The sequence below is a fragment of the Muntiacus reevesi genome, chromosome 6 (assembly GCF_963930625.1).
Source record: "Muntiacus reevesi chromosome 6, mMunRee1.1, whole genome shotgun sequence".
NCBI lineage: Eukaryota > Metazoa > Chordata > Mammalia > Artiodactyla > Cervidae > Muntiacus > Muntiacus reevesi.
Window position 1 is genome coordinate 99,698,797 of NC_089254.1, and position 22,925 is coordinate 99,721,721.

Consider the following 22,925-nt stretch of genomic DNA (forward strand, 5'->3'; position numbering starts at 1 on the left):
CCGTAGGAACGGCAGTGATGGAAGTTGGCAAGGAGAGTGCCAGCGTTTCACTTCTCCTGTTCCCCAATACTCTGCAGTCCCCTGGTGACAAGCGGAATCATCATCTCTGAGGTAGAAGTCAGAAACTCAGAGCTAGTGAGGCTTCTCCTACTGAGGGGGCGCATTCACTGAAATGAGCAGAAGAAAGAGACTTTTACCATAAGAATAAGGAGGAAAAATTGGACAGTGAGCTCCAGGAAACCAGCTACCAGAAGTTTGGAAAAGACTCAATAGTTTGTCTCAAAATAGCTCTTATCTTATGACATCATCCTGAGTCGACCCCACCCCACTGCCTGTCATCCTTCCCAGGAAGAATGATGATACAGGTAACTGAATTGAAAACTTCAAAGTGAAGATGAGGCAAATGAATCTGTGTTCAAAGGAAACAAGGAGAAGGAACCATGTCTCAGTGAGATTGACTAGGAGTACTTTCTTGGAACTGTTGAGATGCAGTAGTTATTTCAGGGCATGGACACAACAGGTCCAGAAGACAGATTAGGACACTCAGATGGAAGGGGTCATGCTCTAAATGAGTATGTTGTGGCCAGGGAAGTCGATAAGGTGGTCAAGGAAGATGCAGGCAGAATGTCTAGTGAACTGAGAGACAAGGGTGATTCCTGGGGTGGGTGTGGTCTTACGCATAGAGTGGTATTGGTGATTATCTCTTACTTAACTGGACATGCCCACTTATCTTATGCATGTTGTTCATAAAACACTTAACATCAACTTTTTACAGGGAACAGTGAAATGTGGACCCTGCTGCTCATGCTATGGAGCCTGAGAGCAGGAGGGGTATTTGTCAAACTGTGAATGTCTTTAGTGATTTGAAATTAACGGCATGTTGTCTTTCCTTTACCCTCTAGATTTCAAAAACAACAAAAGAATACAGCCAAATGTTGGAAAATTACTCTAGTGTCACTGAATTTTATCTCCTTGGCTTCCCTGGCTCTAAAGAACTACACAATATTCTATTTGCCACCTTCTTTTTCTTCTACTCTGTGACATTAATTGGAAACATGGTCATCATCTTGACAGTCTGTGTTGATAAACATCTTCAGTCTCCCATGTATTTCTTCCTGGGTCACCTCTCTGTCCTAGAGATCCTGACCACATCTGTGGCCGTCCCTCTGATGCTCTGGGGTCTGCTTCTTCCTGGGATGCAGGCAGTATCTTTGAGTGCCTGTTGTGTACAACTGTATTTGTACCTGTCTTTGGGAACGTCGGAGTTGTTATTAATAGGAGCGATGGCTGTGGACCGTTACGTGGCTGTCTGTAACCCTCTGCGGTACACCATCATTATGAACAGCCACACCTGTCTCTGGGTGGTAATTGTGTCCTGGGTATTTGGCTTCCTGTTTGAAATCTGGCCAGTCTATGCCACGTTTCATCTTCGTTTCTGCAAATCAAATGTGCTAGACCATTTTTACTGTGACCGAGGGCAACTGCTCAAACTATCCTGTGATAACAGCCTTTTCACAGAGTTTATTCTGTTTTTAATGGCTGTTTTCATTATTGTTGGTTCGATGATCCCTACAATTGTCTCCTACACCTGCATCGTATCAACCATCCTCAAGATCCCCTCAGGCTCTGGCCGCAGGAAAGCCTTCTCTACCTGTGCCTCCCACTTCACCTTTGTTGTCATCGGCTACGGCAGCTGCTTGTTCCTCTTTGTGAAACCCAAGCAAACGCAGGCTGCTGAGTACAACAGGGTGGCATCACTGATGGTTTTAGTGGTGAACCCTTTTCTGAACCCTTTTATCTTCACCCTCCGGAATGACAAATTCATAGAGGCCTTTCGAAATGTCATGAAACGCTGCTATCAACTCCTGAAGGATTAGCTGTGTCCTGAGGATGGACTCACTACCTTGGGCCTGAGTAAGCTGAAAGCACAGATTAAAATCTGAAATAATCATTTCATCTGCAAACTGTTTGTGATCTACAAGGTAACTTAAATACTGACATTGCTTCAGTTGACAAGTGAGTCATTCCTATATGGTAGACTGTTATTTTTTAAGTGCTTATATTCATTAATACATATTACTGCAGTTAAAATGCTTCTCACAAAATAAATTTAAGAACTGTAAATATGCAAGTTATTAAAAAATGCTGAGTTGTTTGAAAGGGAAAAGCATTCAAAATGTTGTTCATTTTCTTACAGCTGACCTAAATGTTTGATTCTAGGTGCTGGGTCATCCTCACCTATATTGTTCTGTGATTTTTCTGGTTTTCTCACTGCCGGAAGTTCCCTATATTACTTCCATGAACAATACCAAGTCCAACTTCAGGGATCAGCATTATTGAGGCTTCTGCTCCAAGGTTCAACAGTGACAGTGACTTCCTGTAAATTATCTCGACTGGCAATTGTGTTCATCCTCTTCTGGCACTTTCTTTCCTCCTTCCTCTCTGTAGCTCTCTTTCTGTGGCTCCAGGTCTTTAGTTCATTTCTGGGTTCTTCTTTTCCTTTCCCCCTCACACACCCCAAGTTTACCACACTATTTTCCAGCTTCCCACAAATTTGTCCTTCTCCTCTCCAGCATTGCCATTCTCATCATTCCTCTAATCAGCACCCCGGTTCCTAACTGATCCCCTGTTTCTTATGTCATTAGCATAATTTTATCAGCATCTTTTTTTTACAGCATCTTTGTAATAACAAAATATTGATAACTGATATCAATAGTGACTGGTTAAATAAATTATGTTTCATCTGTATAACAAAATATCTAGCTATAGAAAGATTAAAGAAGCTCTTTCTTAAGTGATTAGAAACAACCTTTGGTCTATATTGTTAAGTGAGAAAAGTAAAGTACATTGAATTTATTTTTCATCCTTTTGTGTTAGGAACGAATAGAAATGCATATAGATTCATATCTGCTTATATTTTCACATGGGCACCATCAGAAAAATCTAATAGGTGGTTTCTGGTGGGATTATAGTAGTGAGAATTGGCAGATAGAATGAGGAGGGGATCAAGACTTTTCACTCTATACCCTTCAATATTCTTGTTATTATTTTTGTAACCCTACATATGTATGCCTATGAAAAAGTTAATAATTGTATTTCTCTTATGTCTTAAGACATGTACTAATTCAATTTCTCACCCTTTTATGGGTGCACATATTTGTGTAAGTATACCCCCAATTGGAATTGTATATTTTAAATGTGTGAGCTTTATGGTATGTGAATTATATCTTTGTAAAGTTGGCAAAAAATTGTATGTTAGATGGTGGAAAAGTACTATGAAGAAAAGTAAAATAGGAATGAAAGGAACTCTTGGGAGAATGCTGAAATTTTAAATAAGGTTGTTAGGAAAAGTTTGAAAGAGGTGAAGTAGTGAGTCATGTAGACATTAGTTAAAGAACATTCCAGGCATGCAAACAATAAGCAGAGAGAACCCAGGGAAGGCATAAGCAACATGCTGGAATGGAATAAGCCAAGATGAGTAAGAGAAAATGAAATCAGAGAGGTAATTGAGATTTAGATCATGTAGAGCCATGTAAATCTTTTAAAGACATTTGCTTTTTTTAGGAATGAAGGGGAAAACTATTGCAGGGTATTGAAGAATAGTGACAGAATCTGCCTATTATTTTAACAAGATTATTCTGACTCCTGGGCAGGCAATCGATTGAAGGACAGTAAGAAAAAAGGAGGGAGATCCATTAATTTTTGCTGTATAAGTCACACAATCTCCAGTGATTACAATGATGCTTTTGTTTTCATGCATTAGGGTTTCAGCTTATCAAGGCTCGGCTTAGCTGGTGGCTCTGCTAATCAGGAGGGCTTATCTATGAGTCTAAGAATTGGATGGTAGTCAGGTGGTTTATGGCTGGCTCTCCATTGATGTGGCAACTGGGTTATCTTTCCTCTTTCTGGGCCCAGCAGACTCACCTGGGCATGTATTTCCTAAAATGATGACAGAACACAAGAAAGCCCAGCTGAAAACACTGGTGGCCTCTTAGGACCTGGGCTCAGATCTGGCATACTGAATCTTCAGTCTCATTGTATTGTTTAAAGCCGGTTACATGGAAAAAATTCCAGAATCAAGGTGTGGATAATATGCTGCTGGAGGACATGAGGCCAGGCAGAGGTTTACCAAGATGTCCTTAATGTTTCTCTTGGCTTGACTAAACTTAAGCTGGGCTTATTCCTGACTGTAGGCCCCTGGCATTAGCATTAGAACACTTGCAATTGTAAAACCTTTTTCTGTTCCTTTGAGATGTAAACTTTTTAAAAACCCTGCTGCCAGTTTTATGTCCCAAGGAGGATTTTCTTGGGACTTGGGAGCCATACATTTGAAACATAATCATCAAGGAAGAAAGTGCCCTTTTTCCCAGTCTCTGTGGGAGGGGATGAGCCTGACTTTGATGGATACCAGAGAGCAAGCAGAGCTGGACTCATCAGAGAAAAACACCTTTTACAGACTCAGGAAAACTCAGTGTGCTCACCATTTCCTATTGATCAACATCTCCCAGCTGAAGGCCCTCAGTACTTTTCCAGTAGTTCATTTCTATAGTTGAAAACTCTTCTGCTCTTTGAGTGAAGAGAAGTGCAGGCATGGGTTCCCTTTCCTGGTGTGATAACCTTGAATAGTCTTCTTTGCCTGTTTAACATTGTCCAGAACAAGTTTTGCTTTGACAGGGATGAAGAGGCTGAATATTTTAAATGATTGTCTAATTAGCCATAGAGACCTTTACAATAACCTAGGCAACAGGTGATAATCATTTGGATCAAGGTGATGGCAGTAAAGCCTGTTTCTAAAGACTATATTTTATATATAACTAACCTAATATAATTTCATCTTATTTACATCAATCTACAGACAACAGCATTTGTTTGGATTTGATATGAAAAAAGAGATGAGTTAGTGACTATACATTTTTTGGGGGCACGTCTGAAAAACTAGAAGGATAAAATTGTATTAACTGAGGTGAAATTCTGTTGACTGAGATGGTACCATGGAATGAGCCAGTTTGGGGGGAATATCAAGAGCTCAGTTATGAACAAATTAAGTGTGAGATGTCTAATATTAAATGTCTAAGAGAACATGCTGAGGAGACAGATGTAAAACCCTGGAGTTCAGGGAACTTCAGGCTGGATACATAAATTTGAGAGTGAATGTTCAGTTCAGTTCAGTTCAGCAGCTCAGTCATGTCTGACTCTTTGCTACCCCATGGACTGCAGCATACCAGGCTTCCCTGGTATGCTGGGAGCTTGTTCACCAATTCCGGGAGCTTGTTCAAACTCATGTCCATTGAGTCAGTGATGCCATCCAGTCATCTCATCCTCTGTCACCCCCTTCTCCTGCCTTCAGTGTTGCCCAGCATCAGGGTCTTTTCCAATGAATCAGTTCTTCACATCAGGTGGCCAAAGTGGAGTTTCAGCTTCAACATCAGACCTTCCAATGAATATTCAGGACTGATTTCCTTTAGGATGGACTAGTTTGATCTCCTTGTTGTCCAAGGGACTCTTAAGAGTCTTCTCCAGCACCACAGTTCAAAAGCATCAATTCTTCGGTGAACCCAGGACAGGCAAATTCTTTAAAAGCTGAGCCAAAAGGGAAGTCCAAGAATTCTAGAGTGGGTAACCTATCCCTTCTCTGGTGGATCTTCCTGATCCAGGAATTGACCTGGGGCCTCCTGCATTGCAGGTGGGTTCTTTACTAACTGAGCTATCAGGGAAGCCCAAGAATGAGTGTAGGTGGTATTTAAAGCTATGAGAATAACTGATTGACCAAGGGATGAAGCACAGATAAAGAGAATGATAATGCATATGACTGGGCCCTGAGTTTCCAATATTTAGGGACCAACTAATGAATAGGAGTCAGTGAGGGAGGCTGGGTAATGGCCAGCACAACAGGAGGTAAACCAGAAGAGTGACGTCTTGATATAATATGTCATATGGTCCTGAGAGGTCAAGTAAGATGGCCGCTGGATTTCACTATGTGTAGGCTATTGATGACTTTGATGACCTCACAAGAGAAGTTCTTATAACACTTTCTTGATAGCTCTAAAACTCAGGGAACATCATAAAAATCTTCTGTATCTTCAGCTTCTTCTTTGAATGTTACATGGGTCTTTGCGCTGTACTTGAAACGTACTTCCTCTAGGGACCCTGTGCACCCAGAGGTCCCCTGAAGCAATGTGTACATAGAAAAAGACCTTGCGTGTGTCAAGGGTGGGGATGCCTTGTAAATGAAGCGTTGTGATTGATTCAGTTCTCTGTACCTGCAGTTGAGAGACATTGACCATGAACTGTAGCTTTAGAGATATTCAAATACCTCTGCTGCCTCAGACTCATGGCTGGTAGTGAAGATGATCTGAAGGAAGCTTGAAGGCCCACCGCAGGAGACTTTGGTGAGTCCTAAATCACCACGTCAGTCAGAGGTGAGGAGAAAGTAGAGGCCAGCTAAGACTTCTACTGCATTGTTACTTGGTCTGTGCTGCGAGAAACTCAGCGGGTGAAGTAGGACTAACCGGAAGACAAAGGTTTCTGGGAGTGGGGGTTGGCAACAGGGACAATGGGCAAAGGCTGCCTATACCTGATGCCTTCAGTCATCCAGCTATCCATGTTGATTTGTCAATATTGAGGATAAGAGGGTCAATGGCTTTAGTCATGGGACCCGTAGGTCACACAGAGAGGAAGAGGAATTTGTGTGTAAGCCAGAGACAAGGAAAGCATGGCATTGATGTCTAGGGGGCCACAGGAATTTTGTGCTGCATCTCCCTGACTTGGGCAGGTTTTTATTCCCATATTGTAAAGGAGTAACCAGGTTCTGAGATATGGTGTCTTGCCTACATTCAGCTTCTTGCAAATTAAAGAGCCACTTTTCAGATGAAGATCTCAACTTCAAATCTTCCACAATGTGTATCCCTCATTGTGTATTGCTGTTGAAATACACACACAGTGTGGATATTATTTCATATATATCTAAAAGAGTTTTGTGAGCCAGGTATTACTGCTCCATGTTATAGGTAAGGGGTTCAAGGCACAGAAAGAGTAAGAAATCTGTATGGATTCACGTATCATATTGGATGCACAATCAAAACTTTAATCCAATAGTTTATTAAATTTCCATTGCTTAAAAAATAACAAACAAACAATACCACTGCTTCCCAATAAGACTGCAGTTACTTACCCTTCTATGGATTCAGCAACCCTCCCCCCATTCTCCAGTGAAAGTGAAAGTCACTCAGTCATGTCTGACTCTTTGGGACCCCATGGACTGTAGCCTGCCAGGCTCCTCTGTCCATGGAATTCTTCAGGCAAGAATACTGGAGCGGGTTGCCATTTCCTTCAGGGAATCTTCCTGACCCAGGGACCGAACCTGGGTCTCATACATTGCAGGTGGATTCTTTACTGTCTGAGCCGCCAGGGAAGCCCATTCTCTAGTAATGAACTTAAACCAGAGTCCAGATATTTGCTCCCAGCTCCCCTCACCAAGAGCCCCACCCCAGCTCCTTGTGGTTAGAACTTGTGCGGAAGTACCGCCTCATCTTGGGGAAAAATTGAGCCAGCCATCAGTGTCTACATTTCCTGACTATAAAAGCCTGCAACTTATTCTGTCATAAAACAGGAAGTGTGGCAACCTTAGTTCTCACTTTGCCAAACAGAAGGGTTGTGGTTTCCCTTTTGCTGTCTGAATCCTGGGCTTACTTTAGCTCAGAATTCTGTTCATTCTTTCCTTTACGACACTTTCAACCTCCCCCTTCCTTCCCTGTGGCACTTGCTTGTCACTGACACCATCAGAGAGCTTGTATCTCCATTGAGTTCTAATATCATTCCAACATCCACTCCCATCAAGATGCAAATTGTTGGGCTGGCCAAGCATTCATTTGGGATAAACCCTGAATGAAAACTTTTTGGCCAGCCCAATGCTTCTAATAACCTCCTTCAAGCAAGTTCTAACACATAATGTGTTAATCTCATTTTTAAATATTGTAAGTGGCCATGCTAATTAACCCCAAATAGGGAAGCCTAGGAATATAGAAACAGAGCTTAGTGTTGTAACAAAATATAAAACTGTCATCAATTTAATTTGACATACAAAAAGTGATGTTCCCAATCATTGTAGTACATTTTAATTAGACATAAATGGTGATCTCTTTACTTGGGTGACTATAATTTCTAGTAGTTTTATGCAAACTTCCCTTATGGCTTCAGTCAGTCAGTTCAGTCACTCAGTTGTGTCCGACTCTTTGTGACCCCATGGACTGCAGCATGCCAGGCTTCCCTGTCCATCACCAACTCCCAGAGCTTGCTCAAACTCATGTCCATTGAGTCAGTGATGCCATCCAACCATCTCATCCTCTGTCGTCCCCTTTTCCTCCTGCCTTCAATCTTTCCCAGCATCAGGGTCTTTTCCAATGAGTCTGTTCTTATGGCTTAATTCTTATTAAATTAAAACACAAGCATATTTCTTTTCTCTTTTATACGTACTGAGGAGGGTCTGTAGCTGATGTCTTCCTGCAAGTACAGAGGACAGACCGGATGCCCACAAGACTTATCTACCTTTTTCTGGCCTTTCTTTCAGTATGGCCAAATGAACTCTTTTTCCTCCTGCATAGGTTTTCCTGTGTCCCTGTTCCCTTTCTACCAAATGCCCACAACTTGCCTCCACCCAATGTCTCCTTGAGCAGTTCTCCTCTTTTTCTACTCTGTGGTCAGCTGGACCAGTCCTGGGTCAGTGTGGTACCAACCAGTGCTGGCGTCTTTGGGGTCATTGTATTGTACCTGGTAGCACGATCTCTCTAGAACTGCAGGCAGGAATATATTCTGACTACTGGGACCCAAGGAACTATACCAAATTCTTAATATATAGTCAACAAACACAGTCAGGTCATCAAAATCCATTAAAATGGAGATTCAGGCCAAGACCAAGGAAATATTTAGCTTATTTCTTTAGGACTTTGCTGAAGAACAGAGATTCAGTTCTCTGAAGTGTGGTCATCTTGGGTGTTAGGTAGTCTTCAGAGAGGTTTCCTAGCAGATTCCTGCCCTGCCCAGCCCCCTCGCCATTCCCATGAACAGTGCTGTCTCTGGTCCTAGCTTAGCTCACAAGCCCATTCCTGGGCCTGACCTCAAAGCAGATTGAAGAGGGCCTCTGCTGTCCCTCCCCAGGCAGGCTGGAGGGCATGAGAACAGGGGTCTCTTGGGAACAAAAGTGAGCTCCAGAAGCTGAGTTTATCCCTCTTCCACCCTTGCTATCCTTTAAATAACGCTCACACCTGCTCAGTCTGCAGTTTCTCCCTGGTAGTAGGGTAAGGTGCTCTGAGGACAAAACAAAGCCTGTTGATCAGTCAGAAATTCTTGGTTCTATCTTTGTACCAACCCAGTTGTCTCCATCAAGCAGTCTGTCTCCTGGTGATATTAATAGTATCCAGTCCCCCAAAGTGGAGTGCAGAAGCTGATTTCCTCCAATAGCCTAGGACCTCTACTAGTAGACAGATGGATAAAGAGATCATTTGATCAGTTGACCCGTGTAGATCGAAAGCCACGGGTCTGACTTTCTCAGGAAATAGGGTCTTGGGGAGTTGCTGACTCAGAATGAGGAGTTTGCCTCAGCTGTGTGTCTGCAAGTATGTTTGTGGAGGGCCTGGTGCTTTAGCACTGAGGAGCTATTAGGGGTTCTCCAGTGACCTGTGGAAGACAGATGTAGGAATTTAATGTTCTGTATCTCCCGGATCAGTCCCAGTTGCCAATGTGCTCTTTTGCTGTCTCTGTAGTATATTTGTTGTTCTTGTCAGAGGCCACAGAGAACTGCATCATCGGGCCTTCTTCTCACAGATCCAGCGGTAGGTGATGTTACATGAAACAGCATCATATGTCTTTGTTAGACCTATGGTCACACAGTGGAAATTCTGACCCTGATTGGTAACGCTAGTTGGGAAAAGAAAGCATAGTTAAGGCTGGTCATTTCAGCCCTGCCTTTTCCTGGTTCTGGTACCCCCTCAGCATCCCCATGGAGAAGGAAATGGCAACCCATTCCACTATTCTTGCCTAGAGAATCCCGTGGACAGAGGAGCCTGGTGGGCTGCTGTCCATAGCATCGCACAGAGTTGGATATGACTGAAGCGCCTTTGCATTCATGCATGCATTGGAGAAGGAAATGGCAACTCACTCCAGTGTTCTTGGCTGGAGAATCCCAGGGACAGAGGAGCCTGGTGGGCTGCTGTCTATGGGTTGCACAGAGTTGGACATGACTGAAGTGACTTAGCAGCAGCAGCATCCCCAAATCCAGCTCAAAAACTGATGCTTTCCTGTCAGTTCTCCTGTGAACTTTTATGGACTCGTTATCTTGGATTATCTCACTCTGTTTGGTTAGAAACACCTCATGGGTTGTTTGTCCCCTTTTCTCCCAGACATAATGTTTTAGTGCTGGAGGTCCTATGTTTTCAACAGGAGGCCCAAGAGGAGAAGGAGAAAGATTTCTCTTCCTTTCCTGGACACCAGCTGGCTTTGTGAAAAACTTGGTTGGTCTTTTCACACCTCTTTTAACTGTCTTTCAGTCTGACTGGAAAGAGTCTGGTTTCATGGGAAGGACATAAGTTTTGGAGCCAAGTGGATGCAGGGTCAAACTGTAGCTCTACCACACCCTGGCTTTGTGATATTCAACACATTTCTAAGCCTCAGTTCATCTGTCTGTTAAGTGGGAATCAATAAAGACTTTTCCTAGTAGCATCATTGTGAATACTACCAGGAGTGATGTGTAAAGTGCTTAGCAAGGGCCTTGCATTTAATAGACACTGAATGAATGTTCACTTACTCCTTTCTGCGAGCGGCTGGTTACAGTCTGGGGAACTGACTTGCTTTCTATCTGACTCACCATTTTCACAGGTCTCCTGGGAATGTCATGTTCCTCACCATGGCTATGGCCATGGAATGATACATAGGACATAGCTCTTGGGAGTTAAAGTTTAATATCTTTAAGGCAGAGACAAGTTGTTTATAATAACGTTTCTTTAGATAGAGAAACCATCTCTGGGGAACTTGTAAGAACTTAGTTAAAAAAATGTGATCTCTGGGTTAAAAGATACTTATGAGATATATCAAACATGATATGTATGTGGATTTGTTTGGATCTTGATTTGAACAAAGTAATTTGTTGAATGAACAGTCCTCTCTACTCAGAAATATTTTATATTTTCCATAATAAAAAATTTACCCCAAAAATGTGTCTCTGGGGATAAGTGGGTTGGAATAAAGGAGAGGGAGAGAACACGCAGCTAACTCTCAGCCTTTGTGCTGTTCCAGGGCAAACCCACTGAGTCTCTGGTCTAGTCTCTAGAAGCAGCTAAGATCCCAGAAAAATGTGAGATGTTCACGTACTTGCCATTAAACGCAGTGTTGTTGATCCAGCGCCACGTCTTCTCTACAGGCTGGTATAATAAGCCAATAAAATACTTCTCAGCACCAGTTATGTCCTGGAGAAATTTCTAGAAATTAAAGAGATAAGACAATCAGCAAAATGTTCTTTTCTGCTGCTTCCTTTGTGCAAGTAGACTCATGATTATATCTGTCTGGGAACAAGTAAAGGACGCCAGGGCTGACTATCCCTGGCATTGCCCATCAGCCCTAGAGACATGATTCTCATTTTACCCAGAGCATTAAAATCATGCAGAGGTCTTGTTAACACATAGACTGCTGAGCTCCAGTTTAGTAAGTCTGGTGGAAGGGACCAAGAATTTGCATTCCTAATAAATTCCCCGGTGATGCTGATACTTTGAAAATGAAGGAGGAGGGCACTATACCATCTAAAAAAGCGTAATTTTAACTACACCTTTCTTTGATCTACTCTGCATAGGATTGTTTTCATTGCCAGAAGTTTTACACTCCAAATAAGACTGGATCATCTTGGAGAAGGAAATGACAACCCACTCCGGTATTCTTGCCTGGAGGATCCCAGGGATGGAGGAGGCTGGTGGGCTGCCGTCTATGGGGTCGCACAGAGTTGGACACAACTGAAGTGACTTAGCAGCAGCAGCAGCAGCAGCAAGACTGGATCAAGTAAATTCCTTGAATACTCGGCAAGGGAAAACAGGGAGATTTGAAAGTGTGTTGCCAGAGCAGATAATGCCACAAAAAATAATCAGTTGCCAACAAAGGTCTGTCTAGTCAAGGCTATGATTTTTCCAGTAGTCATGTATGGATGTGAGAGTTGGACTATAAAGAAAGCTGAGCACTGAAGAACTGATGCTTTTGAACTGTAGTGTTGAAGAAGACTTTTGAGAGCCCCTTGGACTGCAAGGAGATCCAACCAGTCCATCCTAAAGACGATCAGTCCTGAGTGTTCATTGGAAGGACTGATGTTGAAGCTGAAACTCCAATACTTTGGCTACCTGATGTGACTCATTGGAAAAGACCCTGATGCTGGGAAAGATTGAAGGCAGGAAGAGAAGGGGATGACAGAGGATGAGATGGTTGGATGGCATCATTGACTCAATGGACATGAGTTTGGGTAAACTTTGGGAGTTGGTGATGGACAGGGAGGCCTGGCATGCTGCGGTCCACGAGGTCGCAAAGAGTCAGACGTGAATGAACGACTGAACTGAACTGAACTGATTGAGTGCCTGCTAAAATGACACTGACCTTAGACATCTTACTTTCTGCATTAAATTAATGGGTCACAAATCACTCTGGCCAGAAACCTGGGAGTCCCCTGGACTCTCCTGTATTCTTCACATTCTTCCCATTATCAGTGGCTATCCAAGTCCACTTATATATTCTCTCCATCCCCATGGTTACTGCCTTTATTCCTCCTTTCCTAATATTTTTCTTCCCTGAAATACTTCATTATTCTTAAAACTTGATTACCAGATTTACTCACTAGTAAACTTTTTTTTTTTTGAGTATGTGTTGTGTGCCAGGCATTGTATTAGGTTGGAGATACAGAAATACATTTGATTCTTTTAAAAAAAATTATGATTTAAAATGGGTTGGCAAAATATGGGCAGTGGGTCAAATTCAGACTGGAGCAAAATTTTATAAACAAGGTTTTAATGGAACAAGCCATGGAAATTTGTTACGTATTGTGTATAGCTGCTTTTAAACTATGATGGCACTATTAAGTAGTTGTGACAGAGAACATATGACCTGAAAAGTGTAAAATATATACCATCTATGTTTTTAAAAAATGTCTGCTGACCCATGGTCTGAAACAAGGGTTCTTAACCCTTCTGTCTCTTGCTGGAAGCAGGGATGGTTTCTACAGGGATCTATAAAACCACTGGAATTTTATTCAAAATATTGTGCTTATGTAATGTTTCTGGAAAAAGATGAATAGATTTCACCACCATTTCTAAAACATCAGTTATCCCAACATGTTGACAATCCACAGATCTAATAAGAGAAGATAGATGAGTTGACCAGCATAGAAGGGTATCCCAGGTATAGTGCTTTTAGGAAACATGTATTAGACATGGACCAGGAGGGCTTTCCTCATGGCTCAGAGGTAAAGAATCCACCAGCAATGTAGGAGCCACAGGAGATGCGGGTTGGGTCCTTGTGTCAGGAAGATCCCCTGGAGGAAGGCATGGCAACCCACTCCAGTATTCTTGCCTAGAGAATCCCATGGACAGAGGAGCCTGTGGGCTACAGTCCATGGGGTTTCATAGAGTCAGATGTGACTGAAGCAACTTAGCACGCAGCCATGCCCAGGGAGAAAGGAGGAAGTGAATAATTATGGGATTTCGGAGTCTATATAAAGACTGTAGATGAGGTAATATGTGAGATGGATTTGGGGAGATAGCTATTGTAAGGCAAGTGCTAGGAGCGGGGTGTGTGTATGTGGGGGGGTGGGGTGGGGTTAGTGGTCAGGATAGAACTTCCTGGAAAAGGAAGTATTAGATCACAGGCAGACTGCAGAGTGTGCGTGCATGCTCGGTCACTTCAGTTGTGTCCGACTTTTTGTGACCCCATGGACCGTAGCCCGTCAGGCTCCTCTGTCCATTGGATTCTCCAGGCAAGAATACTGGAGTAGGTTTCCATTTCCTCCTTCAGGGGATCTTCCCAACCCAGGGATGAAGCCCGCTCCTTAGTTTCCTGCATCGGCAGGCAGGCTCTTTACCACTAGCGCCACAGGCTGGAGCATCTGTGGAACTACAAGATGCTGAATTCGGTTGGTGCAGACAGAGGATTGGAGAGAAGACAGAGGCTGGACCATACAAGGCTTACATGTCATACTAGGGAAACTGGACTTTAACTCACTTCATTTTGGAAAATGGCACAGAGAGTTTAGAGCCTTAGACCAGTTAGTAGGTCAGATCTGTGGAGGATAGGTAAGAAGTGGCAAAACTAGGGGCAAGGAGAGAAATTAGAAGAATCCCAAAGAAATCCAGGGGAGAGCTGAATGATTTGCTGTGGAGATAGCAGGGAAGGAACTTGGTTAGCAGATAATTTAGGGGGAAACGAAAAGGCAAAGTCCAAGAAAACTGTCAGTGTTCCATTTCGGTTGACATGATGACTCACCAGTATTTGGGATACAAGAGGAGGAGCAGTTGGGGTAAAACTTGATTTAGTTTTAAGCATGGTATGTTTGTGGTGGTTTTGAGACATCAAAGTAGAATGTGATTCACTGTCTGGTCTAGGAAAGGGAACTGAAGATACGGATATGAGAGTCATCGGCAAGCCATTGGTGTGATGAGCTTTTTTTGGGGTTAGCATGAGTGTAAGTGGCAGAGAATGCCAAGGATAGCTTTTGAAATGTATGAACTCTTAAGGGGTTAGTAGAGGAAAAGAGGTTATGGACGTCCTTTCCCATTCCCCTCTTCTTTCCTTTTTCTCTTTTCTGCCATCTGTCTTGCTCTTGGTTTTCTACTTCAAGGCATTTTCCCTTCCCACTTGGGTCCGTAGCCCTAGAGGAGTTGTATCATCATGATCCCTGCTCACTGTTGGGTACCTACTACCGAGATTCACAGAGACGCTCTCATAAACTCTTCACCACCACAGGGCTTTTTAGAAGAAGGGTGAAGGGAAGAGCGGAAAGAAGCTAGAATACTGTATGCAGCACAATGTCTAGTGCTCAGCAAATACATGGGGTTTGAAGGAGAGGCAACTGTAAACTAAAATTATGGCCTAAAATTCAGTTGCTCGGTCGTATCCGACTCTTTGCAACTCCCTGGACTATAGTCCACTGGGCTCCTCTGTCCATGGGGCTCCTCCAGGCAAGAATACTGGGGTGGGTTGCTATTTCCTCCTCCAGGGGATCTTCTCAACCCAGGGATTGAACCCGCCCGCATCTCTCGCGTCTGTCTCCTGAACCAGTAGGCAGACTCTTTACCACTAGCACCCCCTGGGAAGCCCTAAAATTGATTAGAGTGTGGGTTTTGGACTTAGAGAGATCTCAATTCAATTCCATGTGCTGTCATTTACTAGGTGTATGACCTTGATCAAATTATTTTCCTGTGCCCTAGTTTTTTATATTTTAATTTTATTCTATTTATTTAAGCATGAAGATTCACTTCTTAAAATCTAATTTTTATTGGAGTATAGGTGCTTTCCTAGTGTTCCCATATATAAAATATAAAGAACTATATAAAGAACACCCCCTCAGAATTGTTATTATGATAAAAAGAGATAATAAAGCTTTTTACATAGTGTGAGCTATTTTTACTCTCATAATTGCACACCGCAATCCCAATACTATGATCCCATTCTTTGTTTTGCATATTACTAATTTTGTTATTTAAAAACTTCCTTACTTCTTAGGCTGATTGGGATCAAATATTAACAGCTCATGTCTGTGAAGAATTCCGTAGTTTTAAAAGCTTTATACACATTGGCTCATTTAGTCATTCCCTGTCTGGTCCCTCTCCAACACACTGATCATGGGAGAGACCATAGAGTGTGGATTTCTTTAGCTCAAATGGGCCTGAGGAACACACCCCACTGCTATTGAGAAGAGCCTCCCATCCCGTCTCCATCCCACCTCCACCCATTCCCTGCTCCACAAATCAAATTGCCCCATCAACTCAACTCAGCCCAGTGAGGCTGGTGAAGGGATGCTGCTTTTCTGAACCATTCCATGGGCTCACCAGTTTCTCTGGCGTGTTGACGATGGCCAATGTGGATCCTTTTTCTTTGCAAAAGTTCATGCTCTTGTTCCAAGGCAATTCCGATTTGGACAAGAAAAAACATCTTCCTTGATGAAAATCCCACCCTTTGGGGCAGGCTACAGAAATCCAAGAAAAGAGAGGATGAGATTAGTGGGGTTTTGGGTATGCATCTTGGGAGCGAATCATAAGACAGTAGGAAGTGGGTTTCTTTAGAATTATTATATCAATACAATTCTCTTCAATCCAGGAAGAAATTTCATCCACTTTGACCCCAGTTTCCCTGTCTGTAACATGAAGGGAATGATGATAAGGTCACTATGGCCCCATTGGGTCAAACAGTTTCATAAGAAAGGAGACAATGGGAAAAGTCTCTAAGAATTCACTACCTAAGCACCTGGAGGTGGAGAGGGTTATAAGCATGCGCTGTACCTGTTCCATAGCTCTCTGTTGGAGTGAAGCTGACAGTGCCATTCCCCAAAATCTGTGGAACTGAAATGAAAAGAAAACCTGAAGATAGCCGGATGATGGATGTGATACACAAATGTCACAGCAGATGTCCAGAATGGACAGTGGAATTAATAAGGGACCCTTTGCCACTCTGTGTTGGAATTTTTCAGATTTTTTCTTTGGAACGTCCATCCAACTACTACTATTATTTGCCCTGCCTCAGGTCCTATTTTATGTCTTCTTTTTGGTGTCTCATATATACCTTTGATGGGTTTCCCAGGTGACTCTAGGGTAAAGAACCCGCCGGATAATGCAGGAGACATAGAGATGCGAGTTTGATCCCTGGATTTGGGAGATGCCCTGGAGGAGGGCATGGCAACCCACTCCAGGATTATTGCCTAGAGAATCCCCACGGACAGAGGAGCTTGGTGGGCTACAAACCATAGGGTTGCAAAGGGTCAGACCCAACTGAAGTGACTTAGCACACACACATATACTTTTGACAGTGTGAGATGCCAAGAAAAAGAACAGGAGAAATGAAGAGGAATAGATGCATTTAGTACCAGAAAGGAAACCTCCCTGTTCTTTCTCGTCTGTACCTTTTACAGTGTTTTCCCCAAAGAGCTGTCTGGCGCACTCCCTCTCCAGGCTCCACATAGCACCTTTGCTGCTCTCCCCACTGCTGGGTGTGCCTTAAACCCTATGTGAAAACCATGGTCCTGATGGGCAGCTCTTGACTCTCTCTCATCAGCAATTATCAGCTCTAAGGACTGTGCTAACTGCAACAAGATTCAGAACTAGAGGATGTTGGCAGATAAGGAGGCAGATGGACATTCCAGAGGTTTCTCTTTTGATTTTTGGCTATGCCACCTGACATGTGGGATCTTATTTCCTTGACCAGGGGTTGAATCCATGCCCCCCACAGTGGAAGCACAGAGTCTTAACCACTGGACTGCCAGGGGAGTCCCCAGAGATTTCCTGTGGGCAGAGAAGAGTTCATTCATCTCTTTAAACATAAAAGGAGAATCAGTAGGCCTCCAAGAGGCCTCATTATTTTTGGGGAACACTGGCTGTCATAGTGGGTGGTTATAGTGGCTCCAGAGGTTGATCAGACTTTTCCTGGACCAGTTGTTTGTCCATGGTGGTTGAAGACCAGTTTAGTTTACCCAGGTGCCAATTAGCTACTTACAATCATATATAAAATGTGCAAGTTAGCATTCACTTTTTATTTTAGTCCCCTATTCAAAGGCTCTTTATAATATTGCATAACCTGGATTTCATTAGAAATGACTTGGGGATTATAACTGAACAGAACTGTATACATATTTCATGAGCGTTTCCTCCTTTTGGCTCACTGTACTTACTGGGTGCCTCAGTTGCTACAAAGATGAAGAAGAAACTATCTTTCTGATAAAGATGTGGCTAGTAATAGGTGTGTATTAAGAGCAAGTGAGAAGGAGATCCTTGGAAAAGCTTCAAAAGGAGGTGGGGTTCATAAGGAGAGCTGTGCCTGACATGTTTTTATCCCCATAGCTTCTGGCATTGGACTTTGTGCTTTATAGAATGATAGTTGACTAATTTCTCCTGTTTTCAGTCTCCTTCTGTGTTTGGTCTAGCATACTGCTTGGCACCAAAAAAAGGTACTGAATATAATTTTTGATGATTTTTGTGGGCCTGGGTTTATTTAAACAATTCTTTAAATGACAGGGTTTTTAAAGTATTTTCATATCACGTTACACTAGTTATACACAAATCATCCTCATTCTCAAAAGGAAAACAGGATCTGAAATGCCATCAAGTCTAGTCTTGGTTTCTCATCTCTAAAAGTAAGAAAATTAATTAGAAGATCTTTGTTTTTCTAGGTGTACTGCATTTATTTTACTTTTCCAGCTTTATTGAGATATCACTGACACATAGCATTGTATAAGTTTGAATATACAACATGATGATCTAATACATGTACTTATTGCAAAATTATCAGCACAGTAAGGTCAGTTACTCCTCCATCACCTCGCAAAATCATCTTTTTTTGTGTGTCGTGAGAACATTGAGCATCTACTCTTCTAGCAACTTGCTTGCATACAATACACTGTTATTACTTACAGTCACTATGTTGTACATAGGAGTTTTGGAACTCTTTCATCTTATAACAATTAGCAGCTCTTGACAAACTCATTCTACAGAAGAATGTCTAGGGGAAGGAAGCTTTGAGAAAGGTCTTTAAGACTTAAGCACAGAAGAACCTGGAGGGGGGAGAGGAGGTTATTTTCATGTACATTACCTGTTCCAGAGCTCTCTGTGGGAATGAAGATGGCATTATGTTCGCCAAAAATCTGTGGGACTGCAAAGAAAATCAGCTGTTGACTCAGCCCCAAAGGTGGCTGTGCAGTGAGTGTTATAGACAGGCGTTACTGTGGGGCTGGTGGGACATAACGCCTGTCCGTGGGACAGGTTGAGCTCTCTGACTTGGGTCAGCCAAGGTGGGCATGTGTTTCCTGTAGATATTTTCACTCTTTCTCATCCTGCTCTCTTATGTGGTGGAAACTGCACCTTGAGATTGGGCCATATGGTCGATACCTCTTACCCAACTGTTGCCTCCAAATCATATTTCCTTCCTCATTTATCTTCCCCACAGGCTTCTGAGGCTGGAGATTTTACTTGCTGCAACTGTGGTAAAATCTTTTGATATGAGGCCTCTTTTTCTGAACATTTCGATGAATTAGCCTCTGTGTATATAAAGGAAAGTATCTTGCCCAGTAAAACCCCATTAACCTTTAAGTAGCTCCAGGTGGCACTAGTGATAAAGGACATACCTGCTAATGCAAGAGACTTAGAAGACCTGGGTTTGATTCCTGGGTTGGGAAGATCCCCTGGAGGAGGGCATTGGAGAGGCAACCCGCTCCAATATTCTTGCCTGGAGAATCCCCACGGAGAGAGGAGCTTAGCGGGCTACAGTCCATGGGGTCGCAAAGAATCAGAAACAACTGAAGCGACTTAGCTTCAGCTTATCCCCACAGCTTATCACGGGGTTGGACTGGAGCTGTATTTTCAAATTAGAAACTATAACAAGCACTGCAGAGTATTTCAGTTCAGATTACCCAACAAATACTCTAGTGGCAAAAATTTTGTGTGGGAGTCTAATCATCAGACACTGTTCTGTTTTGTATCTCCAAGGTAGACCAAGGAACCCTGCCCATTGTGTGTGTGCCTGGGAATGAGAAGGGCAGTCAATTGCCCTCAGCTGGAAAGTCTTGAGCGTTTAACCTTTATATTCAACCCTGCATCCTAGGGAAAGGATCAAGAACAGTACAATCTCAGTTGCAGTAAGAGGTTGATCAGATACTCACAATAAAGCAGAAATAAGGTCATTCCAACAATTTTAAGCACCACTACGATAAGCCCAGAGATTATCATGTGCCAATTCATGATGCAGGAGATGAGGAGGCCTGTGGGCATGAGAGCACAATATCACCATTGGAATCTGGGACAAGGCTTCTTTCCAGCAGGGAATGTGCCTGACCCTCAGAGCAACCCTTAGGGGCTGGGAAGACTGGCTTGACATTGATAGGCACAAGGAGAAGACCCAGCACACACCCAGCAGACAGGGAGGAGCTCGTGCTCCTTGGGAACCTTTCAACCTGATGTGCTGCCTGTCCTCTGCCATCCCTAGCTCTCAGCCTCAATCCTGTTTCCATCTGCAGTTCTTAAAGTCTGTCTGATGAATAAACCCTCTCCTGGACTTTGAGAACCCTTAACCTTGAAATGATCCTTGCTCCCCAAGCCTTTCATTTGTAGTCTTGACCATACGGTCTAAGCTCTCAGAAGTCGTCATCTTCAAAAAACTATGCCAGGAGTCCGACAGAAAGGACGAGTGTCCCTGAGGTCCTTTGCGTGGGAGCAGAGCCAACAATCTGTATAGAGAGGACAGGCAGAGACTCACCTGATGTCTCCCTGGAAGGCTGGGCTGGTCTGCAGGGGGGGATCTTTCCCAGTGGCCGTGTGCCTGGTGTGGCGGGTGGAGGCCCCTCCAGTGAGAACAGGCTCCTTGTGTGTGGGCAGTGTCCTTCCTTCCTTACATCATCTCTGTCTCACCAGCATCCCTGAGCAAACACTTCTTCCTGTTCAGTGTTCTTGGCAAAGGGAGCGGGAGGGGCTAGGAGGCGAAGGGAGTAGCTTCTGAAAGAGGAAGGTCCCTGCCAAAGGGGTTCTCATAGAGGGGAATGATTGTAGAATTATTTAGGAAATGGAACATCTTAACACCGACTTGTTCTCTGTGTCTGAATCTCCTTGAAGGAGAGTGGAAAGAAAATGTAGTAAAATGTTAACAGATACGAGTCTGGGTGAAGAGTGTCTGTGAATTATTTATTTGGACTTTCCTTACAGCATGTCTGCAAATCTGAAATTGTCAAAACAAAAAATTTTAAGAAAAGAAATTCATCTGAAGTCACTGCTTTTAATAAGGAGGTCCTCATATGTCCCATTGGTTCCATAACTGCAACCTGGCTCTCTGCTCGGTCCCCTTTATCATGGACTCCTCCTCTCTGGTCCCACCCAACAGCTCACCTCCCTGGCCTTATGCTTCAAGAAGCTAATGACTATTCAGTATTTCACGAGCATGGTGCTCTGCTGGATACAGGGGGTCTGGTGGGGGTGAATAATACTGAAGTCTTACTATCAAGGATATATTACATTTGAAGTTTTCCTTTTATTATACTTTTCCTACTGTAAAGGCTATGTGTACTCATTGGGGCTTCCCTGATGGCTCGGATGGTAAGGAATCTGCCTGCAGTGCAGGAGGCCCGGGCTCGATCCCTGGGTTAGGAATGTCCCCTGGAGAACGGAATGGCAACCCACTCCAGTATTCTTACCTGGAGAATTCCATGGACAGAGGGGCCTAGTGGGCTACAGTCCATGGGATCATAAAGAGTCAGACACGACTGAGTGACAAGCACACACTCATTACAAAAAATGGTTAGAGGAACTTTCCTGGTGGTCCAGAGGCTAAGACCCTGTGCTCCCAATGCACAGGGTCCGGGTTCGATCCCTGGTCAGGGAGCTGGATTCTGCATGTTACAACTAAAGAACTCACCTGCCCCAGTGAAGGTCAAAGAACCTGCTTGCCCCAACTAAGACCCAGTGCAGCCAAATAAATAAATAAATATTTTTAAAAAGTGGTTAGCAAATACTGGCAAGGAACATTGAGAAAATAATGTTCCTAAAATTTTACATTTAGCAATAGTTGCTGTTAACATCTCTGGGTGTATATACTTTATAGATGAGCAGGTAGATAAGAATATAGATACGTAGATAGGTAGATAGATACTGGGTCATTTAGAAAACTGGGATCATATTGTATATATTATTTGTAGTCTAGGCACTATAGGTTAAATTCACACTCCCTTCAAGTCGAAATATAGATTTTTGATGATATATTATTATTATTGCATATACACTTATATGATTTATTCAACGATTGGACCACTGTAATTCTTCTAGTAAAGCGTATCTTCTGACTAGTTTCACTTTTCACTGAGATGGTCCACAGATAACCCAGTGTGGACATACCCTTGAGTGTATTATTTACCATCCTCTGCTAAAACAGGGCTTCCCTTGTGGCTCAGCAGTAAAGAATCCACCCACAATGCAGAAGACCTGGGTTCAAGCCCTGGGCTGGGAAGATCCCCTGGAGAGGGAAAAGGCTACCCACTCCAGCATTCTGGCCTGGAGAATTCCCTGGACTGTATAGTCCACAGGGTTGCAAGTAGTCAGACACGACTGAGCGACATTCACTCACTGCTAAAACATGTTCATTCTCTTAAGTTCCTTATCTCTGGAAGGGAAGACCATCTACTCAGGTGCCCATAGCTTTAAATTAGGGTATTATCCTTGGCTTCTCTCTCTCCCCTCCTTCCCATCCAATCAAACACTAAGTCACGATGATTCTCTTGCAGCTTCTCAACCTGTCTTCTCCTCCACTTCCTCAATGCTACCTGGTCCCCGGTCTCCACCTGCTCCCTCCTTGATCTTCTCAGCAATGTCTAAAGAAACCTCTGTGCATCATCTTGCTTTAACAATTCTCCACTCTTCAGCAAGAATGATCTTTCTAAAATGCAGACTTGACCCTATCATTCCTGTGATGAAATATTTTAGTTACTTTTCACTGCTCTTAGGATAATCTGAACAGTTGGAGCCTGGAGGTGAGGGGTGCCTCTTGAACCAGGAGAGGGGAGAATTTGGAGCCTGTGGAGAGATGGTCAGGTTTCAGAACAGAGATTCCAGGGAGATGCTCACACCTGGCTTTCACGTTGTGCAGTGGCTCATTGAATAAATTAGAAGTTCTGCTGCTGAGGACAGTTATCCAATTGGGTAGGGAGGACATGACTTGTTTTCTAT

At 43.2% G+C, this 22,925-nt stretch overlaps 2 protein-coding genes across 2 annotated transcripts; one reads left to right on the forward strand and one right to left on the reverse strand.

Moving 5' to 3' along the window:
- Positions 1 to 932: 932 nt before the first annotated feature.
- On the forward strand, positions 933 to 1,877 carry LOC136171196 (olfactory receptor 9A1-like). Its single transcript, XM_065939934.1, has one exon. It carries the CDS (start codon positions 933 to 935, stop codon positions 1,875 to 1,877), a length of 945 nt encoding a protein of 314 aa, XP_065796006.1.
- Positions 1,878 to 9,620: 7,743 nt separating this feature from the next.
- CLEC5A (C-type lectin domain containing 5A) lies at positions 9,621 to 19,958 on the reverse strand. Its single transcript, XM_065938452.1, has 6 exons — positions 19,880 to 19,958; positions 18,814 to 18,873; positions 16,515 to 16,574; positions 16,065 to 16,201; positions 11,362 to 11,468; positions 9,621 to 9,912 (listed from the first exon to the last, which is right to left on the reverse strand). Exons 1-6 carry the CDS (start codon positions 19,956 to 19,958, stop codon positions 9,798 to 9,800), a joined length of 558 nt encoding a protein of 185 aa, XP_065794524.1. The 3' UTR covers positions 9,621 to 9,797.
- Between the last annotated feature and the right edge of the window lie 2,967 nt (positions 19,959 to 22,925).